Source organism: Petaurus breviceps, unplaced genomic scaffold (genome assembly GCF_028583685.1).
Source record: "Petaurus breviceps papuanus isolate PSGF00001 unplaced genomic scaffold, PetGlider_PUasm1.0 178, whole genome shotgun sequence".
NCBI classification, from domain to species: domain Eukaryota; kingdom Metazoa; phylum Chordata; class Mammalia; order Diprotodontia; family Petauridae; genus Petaurus; species Petaurus breviceps.
In genome coordinates this window covers 35,202,005-35,223,866 of record NW_027185777.1, presented here as the reverse complement: position 1 = coordinate 35,223,866, position 21,862 = coordinate 35,202,005, and the positions used below count along the sequence as shown (strand labels likewise).

The following is a 21,862-nucleotide window of genomic DNA, read 5'->3' as shown; positions in this document are numbered from 1 at the left end:
TTTAGCTGAGGCCAAGTGCTTTCAGAAGGAACATGAAAAGGGGGGAGGGGAGATTTTATGGTAACAAGTACATATGGTATGACATTTTCAGGATTTTTTTTAGATTAAAAAAAAGGCTCCTTGGCAAACAGAAAGAGTTTTGGTTGAAAAAGAGAAACAAAGGCACAAGATGATGTTAGTGTAGGAAAGGTAAAGAAGGTAAATATATTAGCTATAGAAAACTAAATCACCAGTAGAACTTTGCTTAGAAAAGAAAAAAAAATCCCTAAATATTTAATTTTTCTTAAAATAGAAATAAAATTTTCTTAAATTTGCATGTACATAGTTTTTATAAATACAAACTCTGTTCATAAATATAAACAAAGGAAAAGATCTTCTTTAAGAATAGAAGTTCTGTTGTTAAAGAGTAATATTCACTTTTCCAAACAACATGTGATGAAGAAATTAGGATCTATTTATCCCAAGATCACACACAGGTCATCAAAAATTATGAAAATGAACGCTCCAAACCCTCTCCCCCAAAACTAGGATTCTATTTAAATGTGTGTGATCAGTCTGGTTCAGGTGGGAAGTGTCTCCTTAAACTTAGCACCTTACCTGATCGATAGCGTTCATCCCGGGACCCTGAGGACCTGCGGCGGTGGTATCTTGAGGAGGAGGAGGGGGTAACAGGAGTCCGGCGTTCTTGTGGCAAGGCCTGATCCACCCCTAAATTCAACGGGAAAAGGAAAAGGTAGATAATTGTGAGGATTCACTTATAAGAATTTTCATGGAAATTATAGTTATGCTGATTTCTATAGGAAAATGCTTATCCTGTGACCCAGCAGCAAGAAACCATGAATGTAGTTCCCATCAGCCAAACAGGAGTCTGAGAAACAGGGGATGAGAGGACTGTGGCCAACAAGAGTAGGGGAATTGGTGGGTAAAGTGATGCTTAATTTGAGTATGGTGGAGGACATGTTTACTACAGATAATGATATACTTAAACTATGCCTCTCACCACCTAAGGATAGTGGGGGGGAAAAAAGCAACAGAATATACTAGTCACACATCACAAAGATGCCTAATAGCATAGACTTCTATTCTAGATGGTTAGTAGACCCTCCTGGCATTTGAGGAAAATGTAAATGAAGGTACAATGCACAAAAGGAACCTACAGTGTCATGAAAAGGAATGGGAAATACAAAATATAGAAATAAAGTCTTCTTCTCTCTCATAAGCCAAATATACCCATTTTTAAAAATTTATAAGAAAAGCACCTTTTCTAAATTCTATATAAATGACAAATACATTATTTTTAATGGTGTTTGAAAATATTATGGTAAAGCATCTAATCCTAAATAGGTAGTATGGGCCAAAATAAGTCAATCAGTTCATACTAAAAAATCAGGAAGGAAATGAAGATCTAAGTGTATTTGTTCATCACCCATTCTTCCCAATTTTAATTTTGTTGGTTGGTACAAAAGTGTCAGAGTGGAATTTTATCTTCCCGTCCCCCACTGCTTTAACCTAGCAGAATAAGTGACAGAGAAATACTTTCATGAATCCTGACTCAACAGGAGGGGGTAAAGCCCCACTGGAAATTATTGTGAGACCTAATTCCTACAGTGACCATGACCACAACATTAACTTCAAGTTAATGACAGTAATTGACATTATGATGATAATGATTTTTGCTATTATTCAGGTTATAGAATCTACCAGTAGGTTACTAGTCTTAAAGAGACAAGCTTCAATAGATTTTATAGGAAGATTTAGGAAGACTTGCACTTTTGTCATTTGATATTTCAGATTACATTGTTTTAATCAAAGGACACAAGCACTCCAGGGGAATCTATGCTTTCATAAATGCAGGTATTTCCCTTAATTAATGCATATTACGGAAGATGAGACTGATTTTCTCTGAGTTTTCTGGTTCTGGGTAGTGATGGGGAAAGAATTCCCCTAATTCACAGCACTTCATTCTAAGGCTGTCTTCTTTCTTCCTTTTTCCATGTGTTCTCGCTTCCCTTCCCTCCCCTCCCCCCACCCCAGCAAAATTACCACAGTCACTAATGGGTGAACTTTCAAACCTAACTAGTGCATTAGAAAGCATGTGTTTGTTCCATGAAATGACTCTTGGATATATTAGCTATGTTGATACTATGTTGACACAATACCAGTGAGAATGTCAGGATGAAGCCACAGAGAATGAATCTCCTACAGTGTTTGCGGTTTTCTCTACCACAAAGTTGTAAATGAGTCAGAGTTGCAGAGAAAACCTACAGGGCAATATCATAGAACTCCTCTACCAACACCTGAAAAATTTCAGTTGAAGGATGACTATCAATGAAATGTATTTGTTCCCCTTTGGGGCTATACACAAACTCAAAGACAGAGGGAGGGAAGGGAAAGAAATGAAGGAAAGTATGGGAAGAGGGGAAGAACAGAAGGGAAGAGAATAAACTATTCTTGGTTGGAAATAATTTATAACTTCCAAACAAGTACTCCAGTCAAAGAATTAAATTGAGAGAAGGAGAAGAGAGAGCCAGGGACAGAAAACTAGAGAGAGACAGAGAAAGGGGTAAAGGGAATAGGGAAGGAGAGAGAAACTCAATGATGGAAACTATTAACCATCCAGGTTGAATTCTAAACCCTACATCACTGGTAATCTGGATATGTTCAAGAAGGAAATAAAAACGTAAAGGCCCTGCAGTCAGGCATACTTTCTTCTTTGTGTCTTTAAGTCAGAGAAAAGAGACAACTATTTCCTGTTCAATCAAAGTTTAAAGGCTGTGACACCAGTAAATGTAGTGTAAGATTTCATGAATGCTATGCTCTGGGTAGACAGTGTCTGCGTCACTGGAAAATATGTAAACCACACAGTCACCATGGCAGATATGTTTGAGCCTATAAATTTCCACAGAATAATGTTAATAATATGTTTAAACCAGAACAGATCACCATGTCTGATGACCTGGCAGAAGCGACCACCTTTGGAAGATTTAGGATGCCATTTATGCCAGAAAACTTCTGTAGTCAACTTTATTTCAACATAAAGGGACAATCAGGATTTCTGAACTGAGATATAGCACACTCAGAATCATAGTTATCTATGTACTAAAGAGAAGAAAAATGGTGAGCAACATAAAGAAGTCACCACAGTATGGATTTCCAACAGCATAGTCATTAGGAGGATTGGCCAGGCTCATGACCGTGACCTTAACCTTAGTTTTCTAACCTCATACACTCAGTCAGATGTGAACCATCAAATTACAGTTTTTCAGACTGGATGCTGAGGAGCCACTGAATTCTCCAGAAATGTGCTAAGGTTTGGTGAGACATTTAATATGCAGAGTTAGACTCTAAAAGGTTTAGTGAAATTACAGATTTTTTTTTCAAACTTTATCTGCCAATATGACTGATGACTTCTGCTCTCCTCTCTTCTTGCATCTCTAAATTACTATCATCTTTACCTTAAAGCTATATATTTATTATTAAAGTCAATGCCAGAAAGAAACATAAGTGTTACCACAAACAGATGAAAAGGGTATCATATTTAACAATTGTGAATAATTCACATTATGTATTCTTTTAATGTTCATAAAGAAATTTATATTCAATATCTCAATGGACCTTATTTGATTTACTGTTGTAAGGAGATAAAAAGGAAAGCAAGAAATTATTATAAATTATAATATAATTCCTATGACCTTACTACTCTGACGATACTAATTCTTATATTATTCTTTCAAAGATACGCAAAAATATTCACCACCTCCCTACCCTTACCTCTTAAGGGTAATATTGATTTTTACCTACAAACTCCTATAAATTCTGTTTGCCTCCATCTGCCCAATGTGTGTGCTGTCTTGCTAAATTTGCATTTAATCAAGGTTCTGGAAATCAGTATTCATTTTTTAAATGACTTCAAGAAGCAATCTCTTAAAGTCTGGGTTGTGCCTTTACTCCCAGTTGACTTGGTGTTTCAGTGAATGCTCCCCTGATTAGAAGACAGAGAGTCAGAGCTCATAGTGAGTTTACACTGTGGGAATTTGAGCTATCAGATTCCTGTGTCATTCTCCTACTCCACCAGAAGCCATAGGAGAGAGAATTAGACTATCTAACATCCTCAATTTAATAGGCAAATAACTGTAGAAACATTTAATGCTTAAGACTGGGCAGAACATTCCTCCCCCTGCCAAAAAAAATAATTGGTTTTGAGCAGCTTCTGACTCTTCTGAACTTAATGTGGATGAAGAACCAGAAAATGAACCATCAGCACTCTGAGTATTGACAGGAAATTTCACTAATCATTCCTTCATCTACTTCTACTGATATATTTAGTAAGCGCTCTTCATGGCCAAGCTGTTGGAAGTCCATCTTATTTTCTTGATCAAGAACATGGCTTAACTGGGGATATGAGTAATTTGACACTTTTGTTGATAGAAGATAACAAATCCGAGCTGGCCAATCGCGAGCTCTCAGAGACTTGGTGACAACCCCAGGAGAGAATCTCAAACAGGCATTTTGGAGTGAGGTGGAGTTATTCACACCTCAGTTAGCAGTGAGAACAGACTCCTTACTAAGGAACAGCAGGAGAACTACAGACTCACCAGTGTCTGTGAGTGCTGGGCCAAACCGTTTGTGGTATTCATGCCCATTTGTAATTGGGATTTCTTTTGTATTTCCTGTAGCAATCTGTTCTGGGAAAAATATCAGGCTGAGTCACAGACTGGCCATGTTTTAAATTACTAACAATTACCGATTTGAATGTTGTTTCCTCCTCTTTTCCAGGGCTTAACCTTGTCTCTTGTATTTTATCTAGAGAAAACACAATTTATTTCTACATCACTAGAGGAGCTATAGGTTACAAGCTTCCTTCAGCTGAATACCACAGACTGCAAAGTCTACGTAAACTCTGAGGCTTATATTCATACTCCCAAAGCAAAGGAAAGGGGAGAAAAAAATACATATCAGATTCCGTTGAAATGCTTATGGTGGCAAATGGAATTTTTATTGTCATGATCATCAGACTTAAAATAGCTGTCTAATACACTACTTTAAAACTTCACAGAGTATGTTGTACAGATTAGCAGATTTGAACATCACATTTAAGATGCTTTCATGCTCTTACTTGCATAATGAAAACATTACCCTAAATCTGTGTTTTGGTATTACTGAGAAATGATTCAATGGAAGAAGTCCTCTGTGAAAATGGCAAGGATGGGATTAATTAAAATTGATGTCAAACTCAATAAAAAAACTAAGAATGAAAAAGTGGGCCATTACCAAATACCTTTTAATTAATTAATTTTTAAATAGCCTACTTGCCATCAAAATCATTTAAAAGAAGTAAAAGGGAAATTTAGAAGAGCGGATAACAAAAATATGTTTCATGGATTGCTGACTTGTAAACTCAGGAAAAATTAAGTGGACTGGAGTACATATATGACTCAGATTATGAAATGAATTGATATCTTATTAATTAGTTTAGATTTCTGTATGTAAGCATACATGTATTAGACAGATATTGCACATGGAAAGGTAATAAGATGAGCCCAGAACTCAAGAGAGAGTAGGAGATTGTGCTCAAAAATGTTTTTAAAAGCCAAAAATCACTTTCAATGGTCCAAGGTGCTCCCAAAAAATAAAAATGAAACAATTTTTAGACATCCAGTATTATTCTCAGATGCCACATAACTACAAATTGAGAAACATGATCTTAAAAGAATCAACATTGCAAGAAATGCAAAAAACACCTCAAAGACAGGAACAAGTAGACACTACCAAATTATTAGCATAACAAATAGTTTATCTAATTGAACTGTTCGTGAAAGACTTTTACTTGGGAAGCTGCATAACATCCAGGACATGCATAACTGGCAAAGGGTCAGTCTATGAGGCATTTAAAGGGAGGTGGAATGACAAACTGACAACCTAAGAATAACCTTGCTAGTAACAACAACAATAACAACAACAATGACTTGTCCAGGGTCACAGAGCTAGTAAGTGTCTTAGGGACCTAGATACTTTACAGTACTGACAAAATATTAAGTGAGCCAAGAATTCCCCTGGCCCACTGAGAGGGATGTAAAAAACATGCAAAGGAATCACACAGGATGAGAGGGTGAAGATGAGTTCTAAGATGCCCAGGGAAGGAAGCAGTCACACTGATGAGATTGTAGAAGCAGAAAGCAAAGAAAATTCCTTGTTTCTTCCTTCTAAAATACACAAATGCTGCCCCCTCCCCCACACAAATCTTGCTTTGTTGAATGTTGCTACTGAATGTCAAACTAGGTTCTTTTAACATTAATCACCCCTAAATTTTCCAAAGGCAGGCAACTTCAAGCCATTAAGTTTTTCGCTAAAAAGTATAACACACTGTTACCTTGGTATTATTATCCAGTACAGGGATTTTGGGGCAGAGTTTTCCAAAGAAACAATAAATAAACGTTCGACTCCCTAGAATTTGCTGAGGTAAAAAGATCATGGCGTCCTTGACATTTTAGAAATGGGAAAAGTGATCAGCAGGTCATCTTCAATGATTGCCTAGTAATAAATACTGCTTCCATGCCTACTTTGCCTTTCAAATTAACCCCAAACAGAAACCAAAAGACAAGGGTGGTGGTGACTGAAGAAAGTAAAGAGGTGGGAGAAGAGCATAAAGCTACCCTCTAATGGGACATGTGTTCATGTGTATGAATGAAATCCCCCCTCACATATGTGTCTGTCTCCCTGTGTGTGTTTGTGTGAGTTATAAAGCTGAACATCTTTCACATCTACTTTCCTGACCAATTATTTGAATGTTTTCTTGCTTACTTGTAGCATAAAAAAGAGAATCTAATTTTGTTCATTTTGCAAACAATGTCCTTCCAAAGAGGAATAGAATGGAGAGAGGATAGAAGAGCAAAATAAGCTGAAAGAGAAGAAAGAGTGGGAGATCTGAATTATGTTTGTGTTCTTGAGCAAAGAGTGCAGACACCACTACCTCCACATGAAGAGACAGCCCTCTTTATTCTTCTAGTTTCTAGGGAAGTACTACTAATAAAAGCTCACATTGTTATACCTCTCAAAATTTCACAACATACTTTCCTCACAACTTTGTGAGCAAATAGCATTGTTGTCAAAATACTGAAAATATCATTATCCTCATTTTACTGATTAGCAAACTGGCTTTCCCATATTCACATGGTGAGCAAATGATGGATGGAGGGCTCAAAATGCATCTTCTGAGAATTCCCTCTACAATGTGGTACACATGGGGTGGTGGAAGAAGCAGGGGGCATCCACCCTGCCAGCCAGACCACCAACTGTGAAAATCAACAAGGTGATACATGTATTAAGAGTTGTACTTTCAAAGAAATCTAGAAAGACCATTATGAAATAATACAAAATGAAAAAAAGCCAAAGTAAAAATGAATGGGTAAAAAATTCTGATTTGTGGGGCCTTATGGGAATGACTGAAAAGCTCTATTTTCTGCATTGAAATTAACTGTAAATAGTTACTGAGCAAATTTAATTAGTAGTATGATTTAATATCATCTTTAACGAATCATTTAATTAAAAAATTTTTTTAAAACTCTTTAAATCTAAAAAAAAGAGTTTTACTTTATTCTGGTAGGGCCATATATAGTTTATATAGTATGTACTACATATGTAGTATGTTTAATTCTAAGTGTCACATGTGATGAAGGAATTTGAGGAAGCTAGGAAGTCCAGAGAATGGCAAATAGAAGTCAAAAGCCTCAGATATATTATCTACAGGGGCTGTTGGAAAGAACTGAGGATGGTTAGCCTGGAGAAGAGAGGCCTCACGAGTGACATGATCATTATCCTAAACTATATGAAGGAAATGGGGATGTTTGGTCTGGAGAAGAGAAGGTTTCATAGGAACATGCTGATTATTTCCAAGTATATTAAAAACCTGGTGATACCTGGAAAGAAAATGCTCAAATTGTCTTTAAATTATCAGGGTAGAAAAGAGATTAATTTGTTGTTTTGTACCCAGAAGGTAGAACTGGAAGTGACAGATAAAAGTTTCAGAGAAGCAGACTTGGGTTCATGTTAGGAAAAAATCCTTAATAATTAAAACTTTCCCAAAGTAGAATTGGCTGCTTCCAAGGTAGAGGGTTCCTTCCCACTACATTTCATCATGCATAAACTGAATAAATGGTATGTTATAGTTTCTTCTTTAGGCAAATGGGTGGACAGATAGATGTGAGCAATTCTGTGATTCTGTAATCACCCTTTTTTTTTTTTTGGAGGGCAATTGGAGTTAAGTGACTTGCCCAATGTCACACGGCTAGTAAGTGTGTCAATTGTCTGAGGCCATATTTGAACTCAGGTCCTCCTGACTACAGGGCCGGTGCTCTATTCACTGTGCCACCTAGCCACCCCTTCTGTGATCATTCTTAAGTTGCTCACTTGTATGTTATGCTATGTTATGGCTTTTGTATCTCCAATTACCATAGCAACAAGTTATTCCACATCAATACCCTAAAATACCTCACTGGGCAATGACTCAGCTTATGAGGACTTCTGGAGCAAGGAGCTTTAGTGAATACCTTCTTTAATAACTACTTCAACCTAGAAAAGTTTAAAAAATGAAAACTTTATTTAAATCCCATGGAGGAAGTTGAATGAATATTCTAGGATGGTGCCAAATATCATACAAAAAGGGAGAACCACTCTGGCATTCTCGTTGACAGTTTTTGTGGGGTGATGTTTTACAGACCAACACTAAGAACAAATACACATGTCATAAAATGTTCTTAGTGTTTATCTATGTGAGAAAAGTTATGCTACTTATTGATAGTAATAGCCTGCATTGTGTAATTAGTAATAGACTGTACTACACCACTGAGGCCTACAGTGCAGAAACAGTAAGGACATAATTACAAAAACACACTTTATATCAATAAAATTTCACTGAGAAGAACGATAAGGGCATTGGTTTCCACCTCATCTATTTGTAAGGTTAATCAGTTAGAACAGTTCATAGAATATGAGGCAGGAAGTTACAAAATGTCAGAACAGGACAAGTACCAGCCAAATGCTAAAGTACCTTAAGAATTTCTCCTTTTTTCAAATATTAGTCTCAATTTGCAATATTTTATCCCTGAGCTCTACATCCTTCGGTGTCTTGGAATGTTCTTATGGTAAAAAATAAACAAAGATCATTCTCAGTCATTACTGAGAGTACCACAATATTCTCAGGAGATGCCTGTAGTTACTATTCAATGTAATGTTTACTAAATGGACATAATCCATGTGACCTGTCTAAAAAGCCTATAAAAAGTGGCAAAGGGAAACAGCTTCCAGAAGGACCATTTGGGATAGTGCTGACGTTCTAGCAACAATCTGCTAAAAACCAACAGGTTTAAATGTTACATAAAAGTCTATAAAAACCCCAAATGAAAAGTCATATATTCTTAAAACCTCTTGGAAGTCCTAATCATATTTTCTATCACAAATTCTCTGACATTGTTTCTGCAACAATAAGTCTTAAAATGAAAAGTAATTCATTGGAAACACCTTACATGATTTAGAAAAGTTTGTGTGAAATAATGACAAATTATTTCCTAACAAAAACATAAATTTTTCTTTATCTATCTTTCCATATATGTCAGAAAAAAAATCAAATAGTTTTTTAGTTTTCAATATAAGGAGAATCATTATAAAAAGTGGGCCAGTCAAGAAAGAATTAAATTCTTTAATTTAGAAACATCCACTTTAGTTACTGACTTACTAGAGAATTAAGCTATGCATAATGAATGCTTTTCTTCACTCAAGAGTAAACCTCTAAGAGAATAAGAACAGTGGAAAAAACCACCAAATAATACAAGGAAGCAAGATTGTGTCAACCTCTGATAGACCATGAAGTAGGACAACCTGTCCTTAAATCACAGGTGGGAAAGCAATGAAGTTTTCTAGTTCTCAAAGGAAACTAGGGAGACTAATTGTGGGGAAATGGCTCCTTTACACAAAACACTCTCCTGTCAAATTATATTTTTTCCTCTCATGTTCAATGAGCATGTGAGTCTTCAAAGAAAATAATCCCAAAATGGGATCTGATGACAAGTCACCACCTTGATGAAAGCAGACAGCTCTGTAACTTCTATCTTTTCATTGGCAAAGGTATTATAGGGTTCCAGGGCCATCAACTAGTTAGCTGAGGGTTAAACTACAAAGGATGAAGGAAAGCAGAAATTGAAAGACAAACACAATGGGAAGAACATGGAGGGGCAACTTTTACCCCTGTTTTGTTTTTAAAATGAAAATATGGATTAATGGCTTTATATACATATAAATATACATGTGTGTGTATATATATATATATATATTTGTGTGTGTTTGTGTGTATATATATGTATGTATGTATGTATATATAACTGCATTCTACTGGTGTCTCATCAGCCTGACATAGTTTGTTAAGGTACTAGACCTGGCCTCTGGAAGACCTGGTTCAAGTACAACCTCAGTCACTTATCAGCATAATGACCATGGGCAAGTCACACAAGTCACATTTTGTATATGATGGAATCAATATGTTCCAAAGACTCTGCAAGTTCTATATCTCTGATTGAACAAGAGTGTGTTTATCAGAGGGAGGAGTCAGGGGGAGATATGCCATGGAGAAATTGATGAGATTAAAGCTTTGGTCTATAAATGTCAGTTTTCTTATGGTACAATGAGGAGGTTCATATTTTCCTTTGGCCTAAGACCTTCAGGTTGGCTAGTTTTGTTTTCTGTTTGTTTTTTGTTTTGTTTTGCCAAACATGCTTTCTTGTGATCTGTAGCTTTAAAAGCCTAAGTAGTTTGATGTTTAGAACTGAGTCCAGCCTTCCAACAGATATTTGACCATATAATAATGGAACTGATAGGAAATTAGAGAAATGTAGTTGAATGGGTTTTGAATTGTCAAGGTTTTTTTGTTTTGTTTTACAAGTGTAAGTTGTTGTGTGTTCCCCCAACTCTGAATGAAGAGTTGTAAAATAAAAAAAATTCTAAAAGGAGAATTATATAGAAAAGCCCAATGAATTGCGAGTCAGAAGACAACCAGCTATGTTACCTTCAGTAAATCACTTCAATTTTCTGGGCCTTAGCTTCTCTTGTCTATAAAATGGAAGAATTGGTTCAAATGATCTCTAAGATTCTTTTGGCTCTATGATTCTGTCATTCTTTAATTTCAAGTACAAAGTTGCCTTAAGTATTTTCCGAATTTTAGGTTTCTGTACCAGACAGTGATTTCTCTACTACTTCTTTCTCTCTTTGGAAAGTAGTGCTCACCGAAACGAAAGTAAAACAGAGGCCGCGTTCCCGCAGTGCTGGCCGCCCGATCTCTGGCCGCTGCTTCCCGGATGTCACACACCCCGATGTTGGCGGAACGGAGCATCCTTCTTGTGGGTCCTTCACTGTGCTGCAGTCTACACCGTACTGCGGCAGCTCCATTCGCTGCTGTAACAAGTTGAAAAAAAACTAATTAATTCAAATTTTAGTTTTTTTTTAAGTTTGTTACAGCAGTGAGTGGAGCTCCCGCCCCCATGCAGAACAGCACACACAACAAACAAGGGACCACACGACACAGCCCGGGCGCCTTCCACCATGAGTGCCTGGCCAACATTGGAATCAATCATGTTCTTTGCAAAGCTGCGGCTTGAGAACTATCTTCTTGGGAAATGCCTCTGTTTCACTTTTGTTTTGCAAGGCACAGATGAAAAAACAACCACAAGGACAACACACAACCAATCCATCCCCAGCCTTCTTCAAAAATACAGAAGGTTCCACTTCCTTGAAACAGTTCAGCAAGTGGCATGGTTATTTAGAAGGTCAGCACTGGCTATGATTCTGTTGGAAGGAGGAGAGAAAACACAACAAACCATGGATTTCCATCACTTGTCTCCTTACGATTGACCTTATGAGATCTATATACGTGAAGGGTTCGGGGCAAGCCCAACTGGTTTTTGGTCATGAGCATCCTGAGGAAGAGTTCCCTCCATCATCTTTCATCTTAGATCCAGGAAGAAGCAACATCCATCCTACTCTTCCTTCAGCTAACCAAAGCCTGCAAAAGACGATCTAATTTCCAGGAATGTTCCCTATGAGGAATTGGGAGTCAAGGGGAATTCTGCCCAAATGAGTCAATGCTCTATCCTTCCTAAGAATCCTTTCCATATTATTGTTGGGAAAACTGCTTTGGTTACTCATTAAAAAACAAAACAATACATTATGTTCCAACCAATTGTTTTAATGTTTGTTATTTTAAATCTAAAAGAAGGAAAAAGAAATAGACTAAAAAATAAAATTAACCTACAAAATTAAAATGAAACATACAAAAGCAGCAGAGACTCAGCATACAGATAAGCTCTCCTTGAGCACACTTTGCCATTAGCTGGTGGTAGGATGCCACCAGATACATCAAGGTTAGTTACAGTAATTATTCTCAAGCAAAAAGAAGTTAGTAGAATGCGTCATTGTGTGTGTGTGTGTGTCCTCTAGCAAAACTTCTAAGCAATGCTTTATAGACCAAAATTTACAGAATAACATAAACTTATGAGATCAATACCTCTTCAACTTCATAATATAGGAGTTCCATTTTTTTTCCTTACAAAAATAAACATTTCTTAATTGAGTTCACTTTAGCAGCACCTGGAGTATAGTCAGCCCTCAAGGTCACCCTTAGACCACAGACAAGACTGCCTGAGAGCTGAGACATCAACACTCCATTCCAATATTGGTCTCCTTTTTCCTGGAATTTTACAAGGCTCAAGGAGAGACTAGCATCACCCAAGTGCAAAAAAATAACATTAACTAACAAATCTGAGAAGGCTAGAATGAGGTAGATGCTGTACATGTGAGGAGAATAAATAAAACATTTTATATTACCTACAATTTAAAACATAGCAAGCCTCTGTCTGAAATTTCATAATCACAGACAGCATTTGTAGTCTTATTTCCAGGTAGAAATCTTTAGAGAGAGAGTAAGAGAGAGAAAGTATTTTGAAATCCTAACTGGTCTTCATTTTTTAGAGGAATATGGCTTTCAAAAATAATTATTACATTATTTACCATCTCCACATGAACAACTCATTAAATCAAGTATCCAACTGATTAGAAAGACTACATATGAGCAAATGGCCATAACGGGTATGTATAAAGACACAAAGAAATGTGCTCTTTACATACAAAAAGTATATGATATTAGTGCTGATTGTACATCCAATATGTACTCTGGTCTCAAATGATCCATATTATTTGCCCTGTGCCTAATGCCTCAAGACCCACAGAAGTTTTAGATTTTATGGGAACAGTCAAGATTGACATACCTGGAGGTTGTGGCAGATAGGCCCCAATTAATTTTGACCTCTTCTTTTCATAACCTTTCTGTGTGATGTCACCTGTAAGGAAAGAAAAAGAATATTCCATAAGCTTTACAATGAGATGAGCTCTCCAGCTGCACAATGTCCATACATCAAGTCACTATTGCCTATCCAGCGCCATCTGTTAGCCTTGACAGTGATAATAAACTCATCAAGGCAGAGCATGATCATTCCTCTCTGTGTTCTCCTTCTCTTCCTTTTCCTCCCTCAGCAAAAACAAAAGAAACCCCCTAAGCCCACCTAATGTATGTTAGAGCCATGTGGTTAAGCAACTCTCCCATCTTGATTTCAGTCCCCTACAGCAGCACAGTCTAAAAGTCTTCAATCTTATTCCAATCTGCTGTCACAAAGCTTTCAAACCCAGTACTGGGCTTTCATTAACTTAATCAACAATGGATTATGCAGACTGCTTAGGCCTGTGATGACTGGCAAAACACATTACCGATTAGCATCTTATTTCATTAATGAGATTTTTTCTAATCAACCATGGAGGTCACAAAGATTTTAAACTGCTGCTATGTTACTTCAATAATACAACTAGCTAAGAATGAAATCTAAGCATGCTTAAAAGACATCTCTTAAAAGTATATAAGCCAAGATATATTAGCAAAGTACTCAGTCTTGAAATAAGAAATAAGATTTTTTAATCTTACAGTCAAATATCCAGACAGAAAAGAAATGTGCTTACATCTTCATCTAAATGAAAAGCTATGAATTATTTTTGGATAAAATAAGCTCATAAGGACATTCAGCACCTTTCCCTGTTTCAAGTTTTCTTTCATGGGATATCAGAAATTTGTTCTTGAATTCTTTTTTAAGCTTTCAAAGTGATTTTTTTTTGTTTTCTTTGCAAAATTATCATTCTTGGAAGTGATCATTCTGCCCTATCACCATTATTACATCAAAGCTAATATTTTTGTGATATCCAAAGTTTAACAGGAAAAACATAGATATACACATAGGATTTAAAACTAAAAGAAAGACTAAGGAATTGTCATGAAGCAAAAAAAAATTTAATACAAAAAAACAAAAACTACAAATTTAGCCATCAGCTGTTCACTCCTGGCCAGGTCTTGTTTTCCTTTTCACAGCCTCACCCTCTCCCTTCCTCCTCACCCTGGTCATTCTCCCTCCAAATCAACACTTTTAAAACATTAGAGGAAAGAGGAAAATATTTTGCACTGAGAGAATATGTGGGAAACAAAGCGTCTGTGCAAATTGTAGGATTCCAAAGTCTTGGTGTTTCCTAATGCTATTAATGAACATTCGACTTCACATTAGTCGATAGGTTCTCCATTTAGCCTGAGCTTGCTACTTCATGAAAGCTAAAGGAATAAGGTGCTCATTGGCCAAATGAAACTAAAGGATACTGTTCTGCATGAGGGAATGGAATATAAAAATAAAATTCCAGAAGGGATATAGGAAGATAAGAATGAGCCATGGCATTCCCCATCTTGGCATCCACAGAAACTTGGAAAGTATATCCCTCCTTGGGAAGCACCTGGACAGGGCAGCTACTACAAGCTACCCTTATGAGTTATTGATTCATTTTCCTTCATATTGCTTTTTTTCCCCCTATCAATAATCTCAAGACAATGTTTTCTTTAAAATGCTGTTCAAGAGGTTAGTTTTCACAAAGATGATATTCATGCTTTTATCCATTCTGGTTCAATATTTAGCATTATAAAAAAATCACATATAATTCAGCAAAACTAATAAATATGTCGATCAATTTCAACAGTGTATGTATGCAATGCTATTTATCCAGTCTTCTACCTCTTCAAAGGTGGAAGGGAGGTGTTTGCTCTTATCTTTTCTTCAGTGTCAAGCTTAGTCATTATAATAATTCAACCCTGATTTTTGTTGTTCTTTCCATTCACATTGCTATAGTGATTGTGTAAATTTTCTTCCTGATTTTGATTACTTCATCTGGCATCAGCTCCTATAAGTCTTCCTTAACTCCCTATCTTCTTCATTTCTTAGAGAACGGCAATATTCTCTTGCTTCGTTATAAAACAAAGTTAGGGAAAGGAGATAGGATATACTGAGAAACTAAAGTAAAATGGAAACAAAAGGAAATAATAAAATAATTTTTAAGGAAAAAGGGAAATTTAAAAAGAGTTTTTGGTATAGCTTCCTACCCCTATAATTTGGGGGAATTATGATTTTTATTGAAAGGAACATTAAAAGAAGTTAGATTCACTTGTGAGTAAATAAGCAACATATTTTAATGTCCTAACAAGATGCTGCATTGTCACCAGATAAACATCCACAGGGAGTTTTCTTTCCATCCTCATTCAGATCAGGTCCTAGTTCTTGGCTTCAGGTATTTCTTTGGGAAGGGTCTACACTGAAAAGCAAACCTTGGAAAAATTCTCTCTTCATTTTACAATGTCTCAAAAACCAAATGTAGCCCAAGTTTCACAAATTTTTCAACTGGCTGTTTGAAATACATTGCAAGGGGGTTGGTGGGGGTAGGTGGAGTCTTCCCACCCTCCTTAGTTCAAACCAGGAAAAATCTGACACCAAAAGGAGTTGACATTTAAATTCAGAAGCATGTGAAACACAATAGGCAAGAGAACAAATAATTAAGAGCTGAAACCCAAAAGCATGGGGAAATCATGGGCACAGCTCAAAATAACTCCAGAATTTTTTTTTTTGGGTGGGGGGTTCCCTTAAAGGACAGAATTAAATCCCATCTAGCCAACTATATTAAATGCCTCAGCTCTTCATTCCATGACACATTAAGAAGGGAAAGAAGAAGGATTGGGGGAGGGGGGGTGTATGTCCAGGAAGTGAATGCTTTCGACATTTATTTTTCCTCAATTGTCTCCTCTGAGATGACCTTAAGAATCCTAATATGCATCTGTTCTTAAAGCACTGAGCCCTTTCTTCCTCCCTTTACTCAAAGCCAAACTGGCCTCCTTGAATTCTCCTTTTTCCACACAAAGGGAATGCTCCCTCCTCCCCAGATGGTAAAAGACCATCATCCTTCAAGACCAAGTTCACTTAAAGGCTTCTTTGACTTTCCTTGATCCCTTCTCCAAGTTCTAAACCACTTAATTACTGCACCACTCATTGAGCAATGCTCATAGACTTCCTTATATTTTTAGTCATCTTTTTATCTGTATATGTCATCTAAGTTTTTTCAGGATTGACTCTTATGCTTCTTTGTTTCCTCTCCTCCCACAATAATCTTGCAAGGGGCTTACACAGAGTGTTGTAATCAATAAATATATGTTAAATAATTAATCAAAGACCCAGAGAGTAGATATAGACACCATTTACATTCTGATTAAATGAGGCACTTATTTTATTTATGTAGAACTTCCAAGCTTCATTATGATTTAATTTTGTCTTTTATTTATTCTAATTTTATTTTAATATTTAATAATTTACAATATAATATAATAATTTAATAATGTTTAACTTTTAATAATAATAAATTTTATTTATTTTAATCTTTTAACTTTATGAAATTATATATAATATATGTGCATGTGTGCATATGATATAAATACATTATTCTAGAGAGGCAGATGAAATAGCAGTGAAGCTGGCAATGAAGTCAAGACCACTTGCTTTTAAAAGAGCTGCTTCTCATGTTTAAAAAGAAGAGCAAATTATACATGAGAGATTTGCAGTTCCGTGCACAATCATCTTTTTATCATATAGTGTTATGGAAATGCTTGTTTTATTCCATAAATTTAAAAAATAAAATTTTTTTTAAAAGGAGCTGCTCCTGAAACATACTTGCTGGGTGACCTTCAAAGGCAACTCTTTGAGCCACTAGTACACACATTTTACACATTTTATATATACATTGTATATTTTTCTTAGTCCCTTAAATATTATCTCATATATATGAGATATGTATATCTCATACTATATATGTATGTGTGTATATATGTGAAAAATTTGAACCATACAACTATCCTGTAAGATAGGTACTATTATCCTACTTAGCAGATGAAGCATAATCAGATAACTTGAAGCTGAAGATACAGCTGGACCACTCTTCATTAATGAAATCTTAAGTCAGGAAACACACACACACACACACACACATACATACATACACATCAAAAAACCATCCATCACTATTATATTTTATTAGTTATATTAAATATACTATGTTAAAATACAGGGCATCCCAAAAGTCTGAACAGTTATAAGCTTCAATAATGTCAGAAAAAAAATGCTACAAAAGTGAAAAGGAAAACCTTTCAAAAGTGAATTATTTATATTTTAAAAATATTGATGTGTTTCTTATTAAAATCGAATAAAACCACCATCTTGTGCTATACATGACTCTTCCTAACTTTATAAAAACTTTCAACAGCTACTGCTCAGGAACAGGAGGGATTGCATTTGTAACTTTCACTGTAAATTCATCCAAAGAGCTAGGTTTTGGTGTATACACGACAATTTTCACATGATCCCACAAGAAAATGTCTAATGAAGATAGATTAAATGACAGTGAAAGCCGAATAAGAGGACCTCAGGTTCTGAGAAAATATCATTCAAAAACTGTTGCACAAAATTTCATAATGACAAGAGGCCTTATGTGGTTAAAATTAAAAAATGAATCATTTTAAACTCATAAGACTAAGTATCAAAGAAACAGAAATAGTTAACCTTTCCAATTATGCTTGTGTAAGTTTGTAGCACTTATATATGAAATTATTAAACCTTAAAACTTTGCTAAGACTTTTGGGACACTACATTTTATTTATTTAAAATATTTTACTGAGTGTCAATATAGCATAATATTTTGTACATGCCTCTTTCTGTACATTTGTGTGCTCTGTTAGAATGTAATCTCCTTAAGGATAGTGACTTTCATTTTGGAATCTGTATCCTACTACGGAGACTCACACATGGCAAGCACTTAATAAAAGCTTGTTGAATGAACAATTGGTCATAATGCCGGACTAGGTTAGTCAGGTGAGATTTGGACTTAAATCCCACTTCTGAAACTTGGGGGGGGGGGGCGCGGCAACATGCTACAGAATACCTGAGCTCATAATGCCAGCTCTGTCACTAATAATGTGACCCAGGAATGTCTCTCAGACCCCCAAGGCAACTCTAGGAGAACCAAAGTGACAAACCCTTGTGACCTTCCCACAAGGAAGAAAAAAAAAACCAATGATGCACACTTCTTATAATCCTTCCTCAGCTGTAAAAATGACAGAGATGGACTAGATAATTCTTAGATCCCTTCTAACTAAATACTGTGGACCTGGCATCCTACAGGAAAATCAATAGTACATAAAGAAAGGATAGTTAGAGAGTGGCCTGGGTAGTGGAATCCCTACAAGGTTCATACGTCCACAGTGTAAAGGGGGCAACAGGTTCCCCTGGGGAAATCCAACCAGATGCCACAGGTCTCAATACTAAAAACAACCTGATTGCAGTTTGTTCTGCTGGCAGAATTCCACATATTTTTAGCTTTGAGATGATTGGTGAAAGAGATGGAACCAATAGCTGAAGCTTCCCTGGACTTCTGGTCCAGGGCCAAGAAATAATAATAAATCCTAGGGATGTTAGTGTTGGTTTTGAAGGTAAATTTCCTAATGCTGGGTGCTCAGATGCTTCCCTTTATTTAATGGGCAGAGTGATGACTGTTTCTCAGCTAGAAAAATGCTTGCACCCACAACATTTAAATGGCATTTTCCATCCTGAATATTCTCTTCATTGATAAAGTCTTGACCCCACCAGTAAATTACAGGTGCCATCACCCCAGAAGCCCAAGTTAGCCCCGAGAGTAATCCAGACATCTCTATTTTTTTTAAAGTCACTTTGGTTTAAAACTTATTTAAGTAAATGCTGAAAACTAAAAATAAGTAAATTAACTTTAAAAAAAATCACTTTGGGTTTTGTACTATCAATTGACTGCTCCTTTTCTCTGTCTCCCGAACTCAATATATTGTGGCAATAGCCTTGTGTTTAACTTCATCACAGAATTTAGGGTAGAGCTAGGTAAACTTCAAAACAAGGTATGCCCTTTCCCAACCAGTTTCCAATCAGCCTTTTCTACGAACACTTCCTAAATTAATATAATCCAGTCCAAATCTCTCATTACTGGATACACCCTAAGCATTTGATTCACATTTATTGATATTCCTTTGTTGGTATCTTATCTTTTCCAGACATGTACTTAATTCTTGTTTACCCATTTAATTTATAAACTCTTTGAGGGGAGGAATCATCCCTTAAAAAAAATAAAATGTGCTGGGTCTGGTTTAATCCCTACATGGAAAACAAACATTAAATATTGACAGTTATTAAATTTATAGAGATAAATGTCTTTCCTCAAGCACAAATCTGAACATGTCACTCCCCTACTCAGCAAACTACAACAGATTCCTATTAACTCTAGGACCTTCAAAAACTGGCTCCCAATCTATCTTTCTATCTTAGGCTCATTGTATATTACTCCATTCTCAGATTCTACAATCCAGCCAAACTGGTCTCTCTGTTGTTCACATACAGCTCACCATTTCCCACCCCCATCTCTTCTCCCTTTTTGTCTTCACCTCATGTAACACTTCTTTTCAGACAATAGCTCAAGTATCACCTCTTGATAGGAAACATTTCCTGATTTAAGCTATGAGTGCCTCTCTTCCCTAATTTGAATGTATTTTGTATTTATTCAGTGTATACTTATGTATATGTTTTTTCCTCTCCTCTAATGAAATTATTTCATTCTTTGTATTATTATCACCATTGCTTGGCCGATTCAATGCATGGCACTTAAGAAATATTTCTCTATTGATTTATATAACCACTTATTCCCTAGTTTGTGTCAAGTATGTTCCTCTATACATACCAATTATTCAACACAGTGCAAATTAACCCACATTAGAGTGGGCTAATATTCATTCCATCCTGAATGTTGCATAGATTTCTATAGCCTCAAAAGAGCCACCAGCCATATTTTGCGAATCTTTAGCCTTATTATATGAAAACACCATACATTTTTATCCCTTAGACTCCTGATGAAATTGGTGGCTAGAGACAGAGATGAAAAGCAAAATCTTGGCATAAAAATAAAGAAGAGATATGAATGAGGAAAAGGGCAAATAGGAAAAAAAAACACATTTCATCATTTACATGCCCTTATGATTTGTCCTAAGCAACCTAAGGATACAGTCCTGCTGTTAAGGACTTTAAATTAAGAAAGAAACTAATAAAATCTTACTCTTTTCATTTTCAAAAACACCCTAAGGGAAAAAACTCTACATGTAATATGAATGTTTAACATCAGGAATATCTCCCAAAATAGTAAATTAGATCAGGGAAACTTTGGCTTGACACAAAAATAATTTAGTTATAATTTAGTTCCCAGTATAATGATAAACTTATTGAGTGAAGCTACACTATTAGATTTCTTGGCAATCTATACTATGCAGTCAGAAATGGATAATTAGAATTTGGATGACCTGAACTTAACTAAAGTTTATGGTTCCATCCCCATTTTCTATGTTGTTTTGAATGTAAAAGAAAAGACCTAAGGCTGGGTTTCCAGGGTCTTCCAAAAATATGTACAGCATATAGAAGCAAGTTAAAACATCACAGCACTATTATTAGCAGTAAGCCAGGAAATCATGTAAGCATAACCCAAAAGCAAGTAACCAATAAAATCAGTTTTTAAAGGCCAAACAAGCTCACACAGAGATAATAGTACATCTGTGAGACCTACCACCTAGTCTTTCCATTTTTCCTACTACCTACTTCTCATATATAATGAAACAGCTCTGAAGGGAAGCTGTTTGCTGTGGATGAGTCAATTTCAGTGTCATCTTCTTGGCATTAAGTAGTTGAATGAAACAAGACTTTTCCTAAGGAAAACTATGACTCATTTTCTTCTCCCACATATAGGGCAAAAAATATGAGGGAAATCAAATGGTTTTATCTGAGATGGTGCAAGTCCCAAGAGCACCCATAAAATACAAGAGAAAGCAGGTGTAGAGCTTACATTCTTTATCACCTATATTAATACTTTAAGCGCATACTTAGGTAACATGCCTTTCTTGACCACAGAATTTCTTACCTGCAGTTTGGAAAACTGTAACTAAAATTTGTAGAAACCCATCAGCTGGGGAGGTTGAGCCTAGAGTCAGGAAGACTGATCTTCCTGAGTTTAAATCCAGCTGTGTGATTCTGGAAAAGTTCCTTAACCCTATTTGCCTCACTTTTCTCATCTATATAATGAGCTAGAGAATGAAACAGTAAACCACTCCAATATCTCTGCCAAGAAAACCCCAAATTGGGTCATGAAGAGTTGGATATGACTGAAAATAAATGAACAATAACAACAAACTTTAGGGTTTTTTAAAAAGTAATTATGCTTTTATTTAAAAGGATTTGCAAATACAAAAGGCCATGAATTACTTTCTATGTCTGGATGTACTGTTTCTGTGCACGCACGCACGCACGCACGCACGCACACACACACACACACACACACACACACACACACACACACACACACACAC

At 36.0% G+C, this 21,862-nt stretch overlaps 1 protein-coding gene across 3 annotated transcripts in view; it reads right to left on the bottom strand.

The window, feature by feature from the left end:
- DIP2C (disco interacting protein 2 homolog C) overlaps positions 1–21,862 on the bottom strand; it is a 586,558-nt gene that overhangs the window by 250,019 nt on the left and 314,677 nt on the right. For 2 of the 3 annotated variants that reach the window (XM_069086554.1, XM_069086552.1), the window contains exons 2-4: positions 13,308–13,379; positions 11,272–11,439; positions 598–708 (exon numbers count right to left, since the gene is read on the bottom strand). In XM_069086554.1, coding sequence (XP_068942655.1) covers positions 598–708; positions 11,272–11,439; positions 13,308–13,379 — 351 coding nt within the window. The remainder of the gene's footprint in view (positions 1–597; positions 709–11,271; positions 11,440–13,307; positions 13,380–21,862) is intronic. The other variant, XM_069086553.1, reaches the window with a different exon arrangement.